The sequence below is a fragment of the Fusarium flagelliforme genome, assembly GCF_020744385.1.
Source record: "Fusarium flagelliforme strain FIESC 12 MPI-CAGE-AA-0113 chromosome Unknown B0J16scaffold_7, whole genome shotgun sequence".
Taxonomy (NCBI): domain Eukaryota; kingdom Fungi; phylum Ascomycota; class Sordariomycetes; order Hypocreales; family Nectriaceae; genus Fusarium; species Fusarium flagelliforme.
The window spans coordinates 2,297,521-2,315,230 of NW_025763509.1; the positions used below are offsets into that span (position 1 = coordinate 2,297,521).

A 17,710-nucleotide genomic window follows, 5' to 3' on the forward strand; every position below is an offset into this window, starting at 1 on the left:
TCCACTGCAATCCGACGAGTTGTCCGGCGGACATTTGAAATTAATGATGCGCTGGCGACTTGATGTGGGAGGGAGTAAGTACCCTTGCCATTTCGAATTCCGAAATCCACCAGGTTCTCCGATGGCGGATACTACCTACCCTATGGCTTCCACAATAGATATACACCAGTCAGTCAAGGGGGTGTATATTCTAACAGAGCTGCTTAAAAGAAGAGCACTCATGTCTTGACGCCCTACTTGACCCAAGCTGACCTTGACCATGAAGACACTCTGCACGGGTTCTCACGGTATGCACACGCAAATTGGTTTAGGCACACTATTTATTTTGACCCAGATAACAACAAAGCTACATGGAAACTAATGGGCAAGATTCTGTGTGGCAAAATTACTTATGCCCAACGTGTTCCCTGGCAAGATATATGGTGGATAAGGAGGCTCTATACCTTGTATTATGACAGGTTCTCCTTCTCTCTACACATGCACATACACTTGGAAATCTATGGCCCTTACACAGCCTTCCTCCACGCCGATCATCCTAACGACTGGGGACTCTGTTGTCGTGCCTTCAGGTCAATCGTCGAAGACTACCAACATTAGCAAGATGGATCCTTGAAGGCTATCCTACACATTCTAGCAGCTACAAAGAACCACAAGGCATGCCACAGGCGCTGTCTTTATGCTTTCAGACCTTACATCGACCACGGACTGTTTACACGTGGGCTTAGCGAAGGCATCGCAAAAGGCATCTCGGAGTTTCCTGGGCTTGGAGAACGTGAATCGGGCGCAGAAGAAACATGCAATTGCGCAGAGAATCCATTGCAGGAGGACATATATAACGTGCTTGCCAAGAGATATTCCCAGAAAGACTATCCTTTGCTGCAAGCATTAGCTCAAGCGACAAGGACACTTGATCGTGGTCGCTTAACCATTTCAGCCGTATCGCTATGCGAGGCTTCCAAAATCAAATTGCATGACTTCTTCAAGACCAGAACCCGATGCTCAAAATCGATATTTGACATCCTAGCAGAGGCTATACTGTGGAATACTCGTCATAATCGCATTGTTGTCCTCCCCATGCCACTGTTCTTCAAGAACTTTCAAGCACAACTCCAAGGTCTATACTCATGAGAAAGTCGAACAACGTATACTGTTAACGTTCTCGAGGATTTAGGGCGCATTCGTATCGCGAGGCCACATGCAGTTGTGGAAAAAGAGGGAAAGCAGGAAAAGGTCGAGTAATATGTTTCTGGGCTTTTCGATCATGAACGCATAGTGCCTTTGCATACAGTTACTAGAGAAAGGATATTCCTTGAGCTTATAATCCCTGTTTTGAGGCCGCGACAGGTGCTAGCACGACTGGTAAATTACTTCCTTGAGATCACTGTTTCAGTAGGCCTCGAGTATGTTCCGCTGGGCCTCGATGTTGTTCACGAGAAGGTTTACCCTCACGCAGTCTGGAACAACGGCTGGGACCTCGCAGCATGCCTGGCTCAGCTAAGTTCTTCAGTTGTGGACAAGTTCGGAAAGTTTGACTACATCAGGGCAGCACTCCGTTGGGAAGTTCGACTGGTTTATGGTATACCCCAGAATCCATTTCACTTGTGCTATGAACATTGGGTAATGCTGGAGTCAGTGTTGGCCAGCGATATTCTTTGCAGGGAGACACGCAGTATCATGTGTTTTGGTTCTCCCACAGTATCACTACCTGCTCTAGAATGACCTGCAAACCAGAAAGAAGGGGAGTTGGCAAAGCTTAGATCTTTCTGTCACTGATAATACTTTAGTAGACTTATCCTCGTAAGTCTTGTCTACGATACTAAGTATAGCTCGAATCTCAAACTCTGGTAGCTCAATAGATAAAACTCTACTATGATACATGAAAAGCCTTAAACTACAAGACCGAAATCTCTCTGTAGACTATCTAGCTTAGATTACAGCACGCTCGAGCAGAGGCTGATTGCGTGGAATGCGATCATAAGCAAGTGACGACAAGTCCAAAGTACGGAACTCCCCATAGGTAATAAGCTCAGCAACACCTCGTCCACAGGCGGGAGCTTGTTGGCTTCCATGTCCCGAAAAGCCAACACAAAACATCAGGTTGGTCACCTCTGTGTGGCGCCCGATAATGGCATTGTGATCAAATGTGTTGAACTCGTAGTGACCTATCCATGAATACGTGGCCTTGGCCGTAGAGAACTGAGGGACGCGTTTCTTGAGGACGGGAAGCATCTTCTCGTTCCAGACATCCTCAGGATAGCTAAAATCGTCTGGATCGACCGCCATGTCCGGGCCAATAGGAGGGCAGCCAACCAGATAATCCTTCTTCCCATAGGAACGCATGTGGACCCCTGTAGGATCGATGGTAAGAAGCAAGTCTTGGGGAAGGGGCTCATCCACCGAGAAGATGTATGTGTATCGGCGGCGAGCTTCGATGGGAAGATCCACTCCGGCGAGGCGTGAGACCTGAGCTGCACGGGTTCCTGCGGCATCGACTACCGTGCCGACAGTGATAGTCTCGCCTGTTTTGAGAGTAATCGAGTTGATCATGTTGTCGACGCGGGTCATACTGGTGACCTCGTTGTCAATATAGTCAACTCCAAGCTCCTGTGCCCTCTTGCGAAGACTCTGAACCATGCCCAGAGCATCGAAAGCACCTTCGTCAACAGTATTAAGGCTGCCCACTTGTATGTCTTGCAGTGCAAAGAAAGGATACTTGGCCGCTATCTCCTCTGCATTGATCATCTTGGTGCCAGCACCACACGCCGCCTGCAGCTTCTGGTCTTCTTCCAGAACAGCAGCAAACTCAGGCGTGTCTGCGAGGTAAAGATACCCAAAGTTGCGAATGGGAATATCGGGAATGCCGTCTCCTTCCTCGCACTTGAGATTCTTGCGGAAGTCCTTCACAAATTCAGCTGCATACTGAGCAATCTTAACATTGATCTCCGTAGCAAACTGTTGTCGCATGCAGTTGTTGCTGGCTTGGGTTGCTGAGTAGGCAAGCGTGGGGTCTTTCTCAATGACGAGAACTTTACCCTTAAAATCCGGGTTGGAAACAAGGAACCAAGCAATGGCTGATCCGCTTGTTGCACCTCCTACAATGGCCACATCGTAGGCGGAAGATGAAGGGTGCTTGGGAAAGGTCGTCATGGCTGTTGTTTCGCCGGGATTCAGTAATAAGATGTAGATAAAGACTCTTCAGTTGGAGGTAATGATTGATAAGTGGAAGTAGACAACCTCAAGACTGGGAAGAGTATGTTTTTAAATTTCAAGATGCTCTTGTCAACTTCACATCGAGATACGCTTAGTTACGGAACCTCATTTATAAGCATGGTAGAAACTTGAGAAGGCTCCAGTCAAAAGCGGTCTCTTCACCCTCCATATCCACATCTATGCTTTTCGAGGCAAGTATCCGCGTCGTTGAATTTGTAAACATACGGCAGGTTTGCATCGGGATCAATAATTGAGTTGTCCAGTTTTGCCCGTCCCAGAATTTGGTGTTAACCGGGTGGTAATGGCGTCCTGCGTACCCCATGGAACTCCGCGGGAAGCACTAACCTAAAGTGGATACAGTCAATGTTCTGTATGCCGCGACGGAGAGTCATGAGCCAAGCGCCACACGCTAGTTGAGCCGCCATGCGATTTGGGGACATTGAAGCCACAAGTTGACTTTTCTCTTTTAATCCCATCCCTCTACAAGACTCAGCTATGAATACTGCGATCAACGCGCGTAGGCGCAAAGGTATGAGAGCTTTAATATTCCATCTATGACGCTATGAACTGATACTGGAGTTGAAGCCTGTGACTTTTGCGTCTTGAGAAAGATCAAGTGTAACTCGGCAAAACCGACGTGCTCTAACTGCAAGCTCTACGGCGTCGACTGCCAGATCACTGACGTCACCAACGCGAGCAGGCAAAGAGTAACAGCAGCCCACCGAAGTCCAACCAACTCATCTCCGTCAGCATTGCAGTGGGTTTTAACAAAGAACTAACAGTAAATAAATAGGCTTAGCTAATCACAAGTAGGGACAGTCCGGTCGAGAGGCGTCTTGCAGCAATCGAGTCACGGCTGGATCAGATTCTTGCCAGCAAGACCACAGACCACAACGTACCTGAGCTGGACTTTAACAAGTTCCCTGAGATCAAGGTGTACAAGGCATCAGACATGTGGAATGAAGCTACGACACTGCCGTGTCTCGGTATCTCGCCTCAATTTCCTTCAGGGCCAACACTGGCAAATGCAGGCAAACTCCAGCTTGCCCCATTACATGAGGTACTGCCAGTCGTAGAGAAATACTTTGATCACCACAACACCTACATGCCTCTATTTGACAAAACCGACTTTATACGAATGACCATTGATTGGTACTCAGCACATGCTAGACAATCTCTAGTCCCATGGGCTGCGATTAACGTTGTTCTGGCAATTACCTATCGTGTGATAGACGGTCTTCCAACTGACGATCCAAGTCTGTCTCAGTGTATTCGTAACGTACAGTCTGTAACAACTGATCTGATGTCGTGGAGCAGCGATCTGCTGGGGCTTCAAGTTCTACTCGGTATGGTGATTCTTTTTCAGGGAACAACAAACCCACAGCTTGCGATCGTTCTGATTGGGAGCGCTATTCGATTAGCTCAGAGTATGGGGTTGCCCTCGAGCAAGAGCTCTGCTCATACAGCGGCACAGTTGCAGAGGAGCCGCATTTTCTGGATCGCTTACATCTTGGACAAGGTATGCATGTCAAGCACCGTTCTCTTTAAAATTAACATATGTAGGATCTGAGTCTACGTGCCAAAGCACCATACACCCAGTTCGATGCCGAAACAGATATTAGTCTGCCCGAGGACATTGAGGGAGATGCCCTGGGAATCATGGTATCAGACCTTGGAGATATTCGCTTCAACTACCTACGCGCTCGCGCTGAGCTTGCTGTTATTCAAGGCAGGGTTCACAACCTTCTCTACAGTCGGACTGCCCAGCGACTTAACCCAGAGCAGCGATCCGAGACGCGATTTCACATTGAGGTTTTACTATCAAACTGGCGAACCTCAATACCACAGGGGCTTATAGCTTCAGATGGTATATTCAGCCAGTTCTCTGATACCCCAATACATCTGATGATGAACATGTATAACAGGCACCTTGAGTGTCTGTATAGAATTCATGGTATCTTTGCATTTGACGAGACCTGGATAAACAGGGTTCGCTGCTACTTATCACCTTCTATTATCGCGATTGGCGATGATGGTATAGATGGTGAGATTAACCATCGGGAGATAAGCCCGTTGCCTGATGACTGGAGTGATTGTGTTCAGCAGTCCAGGCTAGGGATGGAGTTATCTGCCTTTGGTAGAGAGACTGAGTATTCTATCTGGTAAGTCATTTCCTCCCAGGTCTGCCATTCATTGGCTTACTGAATGTGCAGGTTGCATGCATGCTGCAATCTTTCTGGCCTTATCATCGTTCTAGTCAACATCATTGAGTTTCCAGATCATCTCTTGGTGGTGTCTGACTGGAGCCTGATTTCACGAGTGCGGAGCATGTTTGAGCAGATGAATGCAAAGGCCTCGAGGGAACCCTTCTATCTCCTCCAGGTTGTCAAAGAGTTAGATCGACGAGCTCGTGGACAAGTCAAGCGGGTGGCCCATTTGCATTCATTTGAACCCGAGGGAATTATCTTAGCCGACCTACAGCTATCCCATCGGTAAAGTTACAACTCAGATAGTGTCAATATTTTACGGATATCAGGCGGCTTCTATGGCTTAAAATTGAACAAACCTGTCGCTACTGAATTTTGAAGAATGAACGGATGAAAGCTTTACCACGTTCTTGATATTAATTATATGTATTGATCTGCTAGTGTTACAATTCATTTATTAGAACTAACGTCTACATTAACTCAAATGTATACCGGATAGTATCTACACTGCAAAGGTAATGCATAATTGGAACACTGAATATCACAGAAAAACTGCGTTGACAGCTTACAAGCTCACTTCTTGTAGGTTAGCTTAGATTCTCCACCAGTAAGGCTAGTAGCGGTCCGCGGTACTCCCCGGCCAGTACAGCAGAGGGGCCCGACAGAACCCGAAGCGACAACAGCCGGATATGTTAGCCCGGCCTGCATTACAGCGCCCCTGTCCCAATGCAGGACCTAGCGCGAGAGCGACTAAAATTGAGCCGAGAAACACCATCGCGGATTTGAAAGCAATTAATTCAGAGTTTGTGATTAATAATTGAACCGAGCATACGTTGTAAAAAGACTTATTAAGTGCGTCTATGTCCACGCAGATAAAGAAAAGGGCAGAACTACTTGCAACTTCTGATTTGACCCCACACCTATCATCAATCTTACTTAACTCGCATTATGGCTAAGATATTCCTGTTAGTGTTTGCGCACAAGTTCTGAAACTGCAACTAATGCGATTAGCACTGGCGCCTCTGGCTATATTGGCGGTGATGTACTTCACCTATTGACCAAGTCACACCCGCAATACAAAATCCGAGCTTTGATCCGCGATGCATCGAAGGGAAAAGCCGTCCAGAAGGCATACAATCAGGTGCAGATTGTACCTGGCGGTCTTGATGATACAGACCTTATTGCCCAGGAGGCAAGAGATGCTGATGTTGTTGTTCGTAAGTGAAACAACTCTCATCTTGGCTGGAGCAACTTATACTAATAAGACTTTGCCTGAAGACCTGGCAGCAACAGGTCACTTGAAGAGCGTTCAAACTATCTACCAAGCTCTGTCAGACAGACCAAAGGGTCCCAAGTCGCCGTACTATATCCAGATATCTGGAGCAAGCGCCCTAGCAGTCAACGAGCTTACAGACAAGTCCCGAGTACCGGGATCATCAAGCAGCATCACTTACAACGACCTCACTGACTTGGAGCCAATCAAGTCACTTATCAAACAATATCCGAACCGTGCTGTAGACAACTTCATGTTCTCAGCGGCAGAGAATTCCTCTGTGAAGACGGCCCTTGTTGTGCCTCCTATGATCTACGGCCTCGGCCGCGGTCCTGTTAACCAACGCAGTATTCAGATTCCTTCACTGGTCAATGCAACTTTGAAGCGCCAGAGAGGTCTACAGGTTGGCCCAGGTGAAAGCCGTTGGGGCAATATCCATGTCGCTGACTTGAGCCGTATCTTCCTGCGCTTGGTTGAGAAGGCTGTACAGGGTAATGAGGACAGCAGTACTTGGGGAGCGAAGGGCGTATACTTTACAGGCGTAGGAGAGCTGGTAAGTTGTCCTTCTGAAATCCAATGTTTATTTCTGTGTATGCTGACTCATTTGACCCAGTCCTTCGGGGAGATCTCGAGACGCGTTACTGCGGCTGCGCATGATCTGCACTTGATCCCAAGTCGAGAGGTTGACCAGATTGGTGGAGATGAGGCAGACGAGCTATTGCCTCATGGTTCCGTTTTGTTCGGCACAAACGCACGTAGTGGGGCACAGAGAGCAGAGAAAGTCTTAGGATGGCAGCCGGAAAACGATAGTCTTGAGTTAGAGATTCCTCGTGTTGTAGCCCGGGAGGCCCAGTCACTTGGTCTTCAGGCTGAGGGTCCCGTTTCCAAGCTGTAAGATTGTTCTGGCAGGTACATAGCTTATAGTGTTTTTGTCTTGATAAGAGAGATAAGAATGATTTTGGTGTGAGTGGAAATAGCTCGGGAATACAGGATATTTAGTAAGACGGCATCTTCCCCGCACCTTGGTTGCCCATCTACACAATCAATTCGGTACAACGACGCTAAGCATTACAATCCGCAACTACAATAACTGTACACCTATTGACTGATCCAATAATACACTGATATCTAGACATTGGATAAAAATTAGTGTGACGCCTTTATTACAAGCACAATTAAGGATGGACAACAGATCAACAATGGCAAATTTAGAGACTCAGGCAGGAGCACCCAGCTTAGTATAGTGACGATAATGCTAACTATCAAGAGTTACAGATTCTCTCACTGTATGGTAAATACAAGCAGAGTCTAGAGTTACAACACCTAGAAGCAGCTGTGGAAGCTACCCACAAGGCAGTGGAGATAGCAACTCGCGCCTCGGACCTTGCTTACTTCCTGGACCTTCTGGGAGAGTTGATGCTCGAGAGGTTTCGGCGCACTGGATCGGATGACGATCTGGAAGCTTCTGTTCAATTCGCAACGCAAGCTCTCGGGTCAATTCCAGAAAACGATCCCATGTGGCCAGGTATAGTCAACAATTTAGCCCTCAAGCTACGGCAGAGAAGCCACAAGACATCCAGCACCAATGATCTTGAAAAAGGAATTCAGCTTTGCAAAAGGGCGTTGAGTCTGCCAACTCAATATGTCCACTTTCGACAGCGCCTTCTATCCACACTTGGTATTTTGCTCGGTCTACTGTTTCGAAGACGAGGAGATATGGATGACCTTCAAGAGGCGATCCAAGTCTCGCGAGAGACTCTTACTCTTGCTGACCCGGAAACGGATAACAAAGCGATTGAGTACAACAACCTAGGCAACCGGCTTGAGAACCTATATGATTGGGCTGGGAACCCGGACCACCTGAACGAGGCGATCCAGTGCGCGAGAGAAGCCGTGCGATGTACTCTGAACGAGATCCTCCGGGCGTCGCGGCTGACTGGTTTGGGGAAAAAGCTGATATCCCGGTATAACCGGACTATGGAGCTCGACGATCTCGATCATGCTATTGAGTGTCTGAGAGATGCCGTTAAATCTCCCTTGAATAGCAACGATATCGACTGGCCTGGTTTTGCCAACCAATTGGCTCGCGGGCTAAAGCTTCGTTATGACAGAACAGGCGATGAGAGTGCTCTCAACGAATCTATCCACTTCCAGCGGCAAGCGATTGAGCACAAGACCCTCCACCACAGCCACCCTAGCCGACCCGGTTTCATAGGCAATCTTGGCGTACTCCTCATGGAGTCATACAAAGAGACAGGCCACATTAAAGACCTTGAAGCCGCAATCAAACTCTATCGCGAGGCCATAAAACTAGGAGAAGAGTCTGGAAACACTAACCATCCGGCACATCTAGAAAGAAGACACAATCTTGTTGTGGCTTGCTACACAATGCAATTTGTGTCCGGTTCTCAAAAGTACCCTTCGCTTGAAGAAGCTTCCTTAACTATGGAAGATGTTAATTCCAGGATGCCGGATGATCACCCAACCAAAGCTACATTCCTGATGATGTCAGGCATGATTTGTCATAGCCTCGGCGATATCGATAGAGCACTGGAGTACTATATACAATCTGCTGAAAACGCTTATGCTCTACCTGCAACTCGTGTCATATCGGCGCGCGATGCTCTTCGAATCTGTCAGAACAGAGAGGAATGGGATAAGGCCATCTTACTGGTTAGAAAAGCCTCAAAGTTGCTTCCTCTGGTATGCTCTCGCTACATCAGTCTTCGTGATCAGCAACACGCAATCACCAACATATCTGGCTTTGCAGCCGATGCCTGTTCTCTGTTTCTCATGAGCGGCCGTCCAGAAGAAGCTTTGCAGCAGCTGGAATTTGGTCGCGGTTTAATCCTCAGTTATCTCGTCGATGGAAAGAGCGATATCTCTATTATGAAAGAGGACCCCGAGGCCTGTGAGCTAGTTGAACACTATGAGAGTCTTCGAGATCAACTATCTCAAGCCTCTGAAACTGACAGACCCTCTGGAAGGCGGGACCAACTGGTTGACGAGATAGAAAAATGCACCCAGGACATCCGCACGCATACCAAATTCGAGAGATTCCTCCTGGGGCCTGCAATTGAGGAGATCAAGAGCACTGCACCAGGTTGTCCCATCGTCATTATCAACATCACTGACATTGCTTCTCATGCAATCATCGTTTGGAAGGGCGAGGTAACGAGTCTAGTCCTAGAACAGGTGTCAATCGAGGCAGCTCCTCCAGTAGTCCGAAAACGACTTGAACGACATGGGCTTGCTTCTCGTGGAGAAGTATTACCGTATATCGGTAGAGACATCATTGCCCTGGAAGAAGAGGACGATGACGATGACGAGTTCCTATCATGGCTATGGGCCAGTTGTGTAAGATTGGCGCTTGCCGAATTGGAGTCACTCGGTCTTCCCCTGAATGGAGAGTATCGCGTTTGGTGGATTGGAACAGGCGCGGCTGGCTCATTTCCCTTCCATGCGGCTGGTATGCACTCCAGTTGTCCAGCGGAATGTACGTTGATGAAGGTGATTTCATCCTACGCACCAAGCATCAAGACTCTCAAATTCTCTATGAGTCAAAGTACCGAGAGCATTCATGTTGAAGGACTAAAGAGTCTGCTCTTTGTGGGAATGCCAACAACGCCCGGTGGCTCGGGTCCACTACCGGGAGTCCTTGAAGAAGAGTCAGTCATAAGAAACGTATGTGCGGGCAAGTACAGATTTGAAGCTCGCAAACATCCAACTGCTGATGAGGTCCTCAAAGAAATGAAAAAGTCAAAGGTGGTTCATTTTGCATGCCATGGATCATCGGACCCGAAAGTCCCGTCAGATAGCCACCTACTACTTCAGAAAGACAACGAAATTGGCCTAGTTGTCGATCGGCTGAGTGTAGAGCGGCTCTCGAAAGTCAGAGGAAAAGATCGCAGTTTTCTCGCATTTCTCTCGGCTTGTTCCACTGCTGAAATAAAGGTGGCCAGTGAACTGGCTGATGAGGCCATTCATCTAGCCAGTATCTTCCAGGTCGTTGGCTTTGCGCATACTATTGGCGCTCTTTGGTCTGCCTCTGACAAGGCCTGCGTTCAGGTAGCTGGGGAGTTCTATAGGCACTTATTTGAGGATGGGGAGGCCGAATTGTCGAATGATATGGTGGCGAGAGCCTTGCACTCCGCTGTCCGGAAGGTGAAATTGACCGATGAGAGACCTGAAATATGGGCTCCGTTTGTTCATTATGGGGCATAGCTAGTTGTATCCCGGATAATCAGTCGGTTCTTGACAATTTAGCTCCCTGAATCTCCAACCAAATATCTCCATGAGCGTATAAATGGCAAGGGTATCTCTAAACAGTAAGGCTAGGATAAGTTTTCTCTTCAAAGTATTATTAATAGCAACCTCCAGTAGGTTAAATCTTAGTAAGGTTAGGTATATAAGTTGCATTAGCTACTAAACTCTAATAGTATATATATTACAGTAGCTACTAAGCTATATATAAAGTAACTTCTTTCTCCTTTAACTTTAAATAACCTAATATAATAAGCTACTTATTAGTTAGTTAGTTAGTTAAGACTTTATTATCTAATATATTAAGCTCTTAGTTAGTTAATTAACCTTAGTTTCCCTTTACTATATATTACTAACTGTTATAGCTTACCCTTCTAATATAATATTAGTAGTAAGAAGAAGCCTAACTAACCCTCTTTATTATATTAAATTTACTAATAATTTATTATATAATAATATAAAAGATACCCTTTAGAACTATAATAATATTAATAAGCTTAAGTACTTATAGACTAAAGCTAAAGACCTTAAAAAGACTTTCTTAAGCTAGAATTTTAAACTAATATTATAGTAGCTTTATCTTATATAGGATAATTATAGTTTTATTAAGCTAGTAGCCTTTAGTTATAAGCTTCTATTAATTTATACTAATAGGCTAATAAAGAATAAAGCTAAAGGATATATATAGTATATATAGTATATATAAAATACTATTAGGTAAAAGCTTTAGGTACTAAGGAACTTTAAAGAAAAGCTAATAGAAGTATTACTAATTACTTTAAAGAAGATTTCTTTTCTTAAGAAAATTAAAAAGGAATACTACTATAAGTACTAGCTTAACTACTTAGAAGATTAGGTTACTAATATAATTAAGGTCTTTAATAGTAATATCCTTAATAATAAGGTTTTTACTAGGTTAAATGTAAAATAGTTATAACCTTTGTATATAGTGTATAGTGTTTTAGGTAGAAGGGGAAAATTAGGAAGGTTTAATAGAAAGAATATATATATATTCTATGTGTTAAAGTTAGAGTTAAGGTAGGTTAAAGCTAGAGGCTTTAGTTAGTATGTTTAATTAAATTAGATTACGTAATGCAATCTTCCTCTTAATTACATGTACTGTAATACAACCCAATAGTATTATTAATAGTATTATCTACGGCTCCATGAGCGTATCCTCTCTTACATGGTGACTATCTCACTTATTTCTTGCGTGGAATCTAGTTGAAGCGTCTAGCTACCAGACAGTTATAAATTCAAGCGAACTAATGTTATATCTCTCGGGTATTCACGAAAGGGAACTGTCTTTGTCAATCTTAGTAGAGATACTCGACGTAATGGCATCCGTCAGTTTTTATCTTGTAAAAGACTATGCTCTCACTTAAACTCAAAGCACTCTATCTCATAGAAGTAATGCCTACCACTGTTTATGGAACTCTACCTCCTTCCTCGGGACCTTGAAACGAAATCATTGTCCTGCGTTATGTCCAGTACATGGAACATATGAGATGATCCTGCATTCTAGGTCTACGTTGCAGCGTGATCGGGAATTTTCGACACGCCGCTACAGGGACAGAGCGAATTGAAAGGAGAAGATAATTCACTGATTCTGTCCCTGAATTAAATTTGCAGATGTGAGGTAATTGGCAATGGTTTCGCTTGGTACCTTGGTCTAGAGTTTTGGCCTCAATCCTAGGTTTGGCCTAGACTGAGGAATTGTTACCACGAGCAGTAAGGAAGTGAATCAACCACTACCCAATGCGAGTCCACCTATAAGGTGCGGGAGCGTATTTTGTGAAGTCCAGTTATTGCACACGTCGTATCCCTGGCCCCTGTACCAGGCCGTCCTTTTCGCTACTTGATTTTAAATACATAAAATGCTTTTTACGAAAGTAGGACGGTAAGTTCAATGTCAACGTGTTGTCAAAGGCTACCTAGATCCGCAATAAGACAAATGAGTCAGGTTGCATTTTTCAGCTAGTGTCGATCACAGTGATCAGACACTTAGAGTAGACTCAAATGGGCTGTCATTGAACAATCTGTCCTATGCTAACCCTATCAGATAAGAAAACGTCGATCGTGTCTCAGAAACGCAAGCCACTGACGAAAACCCTAAGGCCCCCTTCGCCTTGTTGATGAAAGGCTGTTCGCCTTTCTCGGTTTTCAAATACTATCTTTTTTGATTGACTCTCATCAGCACACTTTCCAATCTCAAACTCAGCTATATACACCAGTTCATCCATCATGTCAACTATTGAGATTTCTGACCTCACGGTTTGTCAGCAGCACGTCCTAGAAGTGGTAGGTTATTTCTGATTAGCAGGTCTTACACGATACTAAACAGTAATAGTGCGACGATTGTCAGGTCGACGGACGTGAGGACAACGATGGCTTTTATGGGGTACGTATGGTATTCCCCCGCCTTCTGCACATTACTCACCCTAGTCCTTCCGTAGTTCGATGGCCTGGATCGCGATGCTGTTGAACTCCCGCCAGTCACCCTCAATGAGAATGGTGAATATCAGTGCGACAAGCATCAATCTGAATGTGAGATATGACTTTTTTTTTTCCTTCTAAAAGTCTTTGTTAACTGGATGTGCAGCTTGCTCGCAGTGCTTTTGCTGGAAGAAGAAAATCGGTCGAGCTCGTAAGGAAGCTAAGATGGCCAGCAGGGGATGAGTTAAATTTCCTTACCTTCATTCGTTTATTGTATGGAGGCTTCTTTTCAATTCACTTCAAGTCTCTGGACACGTTTCAAAATCCGACTTAAACTATCCTTACTTTCACTATATTCGCTTCAACCACCCTCTCTGGTAGTGGATTGCATTGTCGGAGCCAAATTAACTTTGCCTTTTTTGTTGTCTTTGTTACTCTGAGAAATCTCAATTTTTACTCGGGGAGCCACTTCTGCTATCAATTCGTCGTCGCTAACTCTCCTGACTGCATTTCAGACATAGAGCCACTTGTGCTTATAGGTAGAAGGTGCTTTCCAGACTAGGACGACGGTACTGACTATGCTCCAAACTGAACCTACTGAACACAACAGCTTCGTGCATTATTATTCTCTTTCTCACCTGTCATGGGCCACCCCGACGCTCTGAAGTATAAGGAACACATTGGTCCACCCCAAACAATCCTTGTATATGTATAGTCTGTCTCGCAAGCTTTGAAAACTGGTATAGGCGCCCCACTTTCAGGGTAAAAATAAACTTGGGTAATCATCCAATGTTGCCATGAAGCGCATTTCGTACTCAAGGTGTACAATGCTAACCCACTTGAAATCGGACAATTCTATTGACTTTAAATCTTCATCAAGGATCATGATCCTTCCATGGTTACATCGGTTGCTGCAGGGCTTGCTGAGATCCAGGGACTAGAGTTTGATCTTGAAGCACCGGATACAGAAGAGCAGCGCAGTTGTGTGACAATCGACGAATCTAATATGTGTCGACTCGCGAGATTCATCTTGACGTCCTTCTTCAGTCTCAATGAAATACAGAGTCGCGCTAAGACGCACTGTTTCTGGAGCCATGTGCCACACACGATTCATTCTTTCGCGTTTTGGACAAAAACGGAATGTCGCTCTCCATTTCAGTATCTCTGTCGTTGCTCGCTTTGAAGCTATCGTTCTTGGTCAAATTGCTACTACTTAAGGCCTCCCTCCCTCCTCATATATGTCCGTTTCTTCCGATTGGTCGTTTTCGTCGATAACATCGCTTCCGTGTTCGTTATTGCAACCAGATTTTCCATCGTTTCCGTCGGCTCCTTCCTTCACCTTCTGCGCTCTCATCTGAACTACCATTAATTATGGTGGCATTATCCTGATTAAAATTTAATCTTCTAACCCTAAGGGTTTCTGTTCCTCAACGTATCGTTACAACTTGTTGGATAGTCTAATGCTTTTTTGCGGTCTTGACTCTTGGATTCCTAAGATATTATCGGAAGCTATTTTGTCGCAAAGGGTAGCTTTACTTGTTTTTTTCAAAGAAAATTAATTAATCCAGTTAAACCCAGAGAGCTAGCACATCATCCCATCTAACTGACCTCCCCGCTACCGACCCTACCAGCTTTCATTGCCAGTCGTATGTTAACAATAAACCTAGGCAAGCACAAGCCGAGTCTTTGGGGGGGGATATTGCTACTACAATAATACTATAAGGAATGACGTGTTCTTGTTCAACGTACAACATCTCAGTTACAGACCGGCATATACATTGAGTCAATCTGGCCTCAGCTCACTTCTACGTTTTAATCACTGAATTTATCTGAACCCGAGCAAAGGGGCAATAAAAACAACTAACAACTCCATCAGTTTTAAATGAAAGCTCGGCAATATGTCGGAGAGTCTCGGAGGCTGCTTTGAAAACAGGCATGGATTTCATCATCAAAGGCTAATCAGATGGTATGGTCTCGGAGGCTCGGCCTTTCAGTTTTCCTGGTCTTTCGTTTCTCTGGTTCCGACAGTTACATGGGGAGCATTTCAGCCATTCCAAATAGTCGGGTCGCACTACTGCAAGTGTTCACACACCATCTTCACAGCTTTCTATACGGTTTCAAATCATTGCACTATTCAGGCAACTAGCTAGTTCAAGACAACAGTAACCACGAATGTACTGTACATGTTCATGCACATGCATGTGAGGATGGAGGCAAATGGGCAGGAAGGCACACACCACAAACTCCGCAGAGCTGACAGCAGTCAGAGATGAAATAATAACAATAAGCGACATGGGGCTAATGTAGAGCATTGCGTGAATAGTGCAAGAGATGCTGCACATAACGGACCTGCATGATATAACATTGAAGGCTGGGATACCGACAGGTGCCGATTTACCGATTGTATTGATTATAGAGTACTAAACTACTATACGACATTTGCAGGCCTTTATATTCCCGAGGCCAGCCCTTCTCTATCTCATGCAACGAGTTACCACTGCAACCGTACATCCTGGAAAGTGATAGGGACTACAGGTCGTGTAATGAACAAACTTCAATAAATGCAAGCCCTGTCTCCTATTGGGGGTGCGATACAGATATATCAGCTATTGTCAGCAAGCCTCCTTGCGGATTCACCATGTCGGGGCCGAGAGACTAGCTTTCCGGTATCGCAAGACAGTTATGTTCCCGATCGAAAGATACAGAGCTGAACATTTTATTAACGGTGCTAGTACCGCCACTCTGTCTTTGCTGTCTAGCTTTGCATGTTAGCTTTTAGCTGTCAGCACGTGGCATCTAATCTTGGCACAGTTGAAGTGTGCTGCAAATGCGTGGATCGATGCACTCGTAGTTGGAATCAAGCATCTGGTTTACAAAGCTATTTGCCACTTGAGAACCGATCAGGTAATTTTCATCAAATTTCTCGTGCCCGGATAACCCGGAAACAGCAAGCTGACATCCAACTCGGAGTATGGAGGAGTGCTCAGCATTTGGCCATAAGGTACTAGCGCTCATGCAAGAGAGCTCGTTTAACATAAGCTTAGATTGAGAGCAGTGTGATCTGATGTCGCAATCTTGTTGAGAGCACCTTTTGAAACCTGCGTTAGTCCTTTACGAGACTGTGCCGGTCCTCGGAAACTAAAGTTGGCTAAATGTACCGGCTGCTTGGTACATCGTTGATCTCGATCGAACTACTTGTCGGACCACAATCCAATCAAACATCATCGATCGACGCTGAAAGCACGTCAACATCAATGGAACAATACGAATGGCCTGGGTGTATGTGGGTCACGCACTGACAGTAGATTTTGAATGAATTACAAAGGTGGCTGCTGCGAATTGGTGAGGCCATTGGAGTTTCTTCTGTTCATCTACAGGCTTAGCCTTCAGCCGCCGGAACTTGGCACTAATCCTACGACAGTTCGCCGAACGTTTAAATGATGTTTCGGGATATATGTCTCCGGTTGATATTATCAAGGTTCAATAGTAACAATTTATGCATATTTCATGCATCATTACAGTTGGATGAGCCTCCAAGCGTTGTCCACTACATGAATGAGACTTAGCGGGTAGGGAATTATTGAAGCATAAAGCCACATGCACTCGGGCTCAACGTCTGGAGTTCTAGCCTCAACGGGCCAGCCGCACGTTTCTACCAGTCGCAGCTATTCTAGAGCGGAAAGGTGGACCTAGGTTATTGACGATTGAGTTCATCGTCGTTCAATAGTGCGGTCAGAAAGGGAAATTTCGTGGGGCGAGAAAAAAAGCTAAGTGCCACAACGGGGTAGCACGATGAGGAGAAAAAGTCTTAGTGCAAACCTAAACTCTTCATACGTAATGCATATCATCCGCTAATCAATTGCGTTAAGCTGTTGCAAGAAGGGGTGGCAGGAATTGAGCTGAAGTTTTGGGCCTTCTACCAGTCCAACCTCTATCCGTCTGCTAAAAGTCGAGATTGTAAGAGTCCTGCAAGTTACCATGCTCTGAGGGTGACAGAGGAAAGCCACCAAATGGTCTAGATCTCTACGTGTTTGCAGGAGATAACGTTTCTACTTGGTGTTGGATGGTAGATGCTGCTGGTAACCAATCAAGCAATTGATTCCTCCTTGCATAAGCGTTTGTAGAAACAGCGTCAAACCCTTTCAGCTGGAGAATGGATGTGCAGATGTGTCGCGATTAGTCCGCACAGTAGAAAGTTGAAGCTTTACATGCGGAGAAGTTGAAATGTTTCAAAGCATAAAAGGAAGTGCTCCCGCTCTCTCAAAAATGTTATTCTCAACAGCCCAACTCAAACAATTCAACATTCTTTACTACAACAATC

The 17,710-nt window shown here is 45.3% G+C and overlaps 5 protein-coding genes across 5 annotated transcripts; 4 read left to right on the top strand and 1 right to left on the bottom strand.

Moving 5' to 3' along the window:
* Positions 1 to 1,926: 1,926 nt before the first annotated feature.
* B0J16DRAFT_358284 (FAD dependent oxidoreductase) lies at positions 1,927 to 3,147 on the bottom strand (the record flags this gene model as incomplete). Its single annotated transcript, XM_046129575.1, has 1 exon — positions 1,927 to 3,147. One exon carries the CDS (start codon positions 3,145 to 3,147, stop codon positions 1,927 to 1,929), a length of 1,221 nt encoding a protein of 406 aa, XP_045979327.1.
* Positions 3,148 to 3,700: 553 nt separating this feature from the next.
* On the top strand, positions 3,701 to 5,783 carry B0J16DRAFT_349412 (uncharacterized protein). The gene is made up of 5 exons (XM_046128902.1): positions 3,701 to 3,739; positions 3,796 to 3,967; positions 4,024 to 4,729; positions 4,774 to 5,372; positions 5,424 to 5,783. Exons 1-5 carry the CDS (start codon positions 3,706 to 3,708, stop codon positions 5,704 to 5,706), a joined length of 1,794 nt encoding a protein of 597 aa, XP_045979328.1. The 5' UTR covers positions 3,701 to 3,705; the 3' UTR covers positions 5,707 to 5,783.
* Positions 5,784 to 6,232: 449 nt separating this feature from the next.
* Positions 6,233 to 7,680, top strand: B0J16DRAFT_404909 (uncharacterized protein). The gene is made up of 4 exons (XM_046132845.1): positions 6,233 to 6,382; positions 6,429 to 6,634; positions 6,696 to 7,243; positions 7,304 to 7,680. Exons 1-4 carry the CDS (start codon positions 6,366 to 6,368, stop codon positions 7,583 to 7,585), a joined length of 1,053 nt encoding a protein of 350 aa, XP_045979329.1. The 5' UTR covers positions 6,233 to 6,365; the 3' UTR covers positions 7,586 to 7,680.
* A 110-nt stretch (positions 7,681 to 7,790) lies between these two features.
* B0J16DRAFT_310571 (CHAT domain-containing protein) lies at positions 7,791 to 10,914 on the top strand (the record flags this gene model as incomplete). Its single annotated transcript, XM_046124972.1, has 2 exons — positions 7,791 to 7,910; positions 7,966 to 10,914. The coding sequence occupies exons 1-2, from the start codon at positions 7,872 to 7,874 to the stop codon at positions 10,912 to 10,914; spliced, it is 2,988 nt and encodes a 995-aa protein (XP_045979330.1). The 5' UTR covers positions 7,791 to 7,871.
* A 2,283-nt stretch (positions 10,915 to 13,197) lies between these two features.
* On the top strand, positions 13,198 to 13,632 carry B0J16DRAFT_388818 (uncharacterized protein; the record flags this gene model as incomplete). The annotated part of the gene is made up of 4 exons (XM_046131774.1): positions 13,198 to 13,254; positions 13,304 to 13,354; positions 13,410 to 13,500; positions 13,556 to 13,632. The coding sequence occupies 4 exons, from the start codon at positions 13,198 to 13,200 to the stop codon at positions 13,630 to 13,632; spliced, it is 276 nt and encodes a 91-aa protein (XP_045979331.1).
* Positions 13,633 to 17,710: the final 4,078 nt, after the last annotated feature.

Excerpts from the sequence above, each read along its gene's own strand:
- B0J16DRAFT_349412 (XM_046128902.1), top strand. The coding sequence starts at position 3,706 with ATGAATACTGCGATCAACGCGCGTAGGCGCAAAG. Across the intron at positions 3,968-4,023 it reads TCATCTCCGTCAGCATTGCA|GGACAGTCCGGTCGAGAGGC; the intron begins GTGGGTTTTAAC and ends AATCACAAGTAG. Across the intron at positions 4,730-4,773 it reads TCGCTTACATCTTGGACAAG|GATCTGAGTCTACGTGCCAA; the intron begins GTATGCATGTCA and ends TAACATATGTAG.
- B0J16DRAFT_404909 (XM_046132845.1), top strand. Across the intron at positions 6,635-6,695 it reads AGATGCTGATGTTGTTGTTC|ACCTGGCAGCAACAGGTCAC; the intron begins GTAAGTGAAACA and ends CTTTGCCTGAAG. Across the intron at positions 7,244-7,303 it reads TTACAGGCGTAGGAGAGCTG|TCCTTCGGGGAGATCTCGAG; the intron begins GTAAGTTGTCCT and ends CATTTGACCCAG.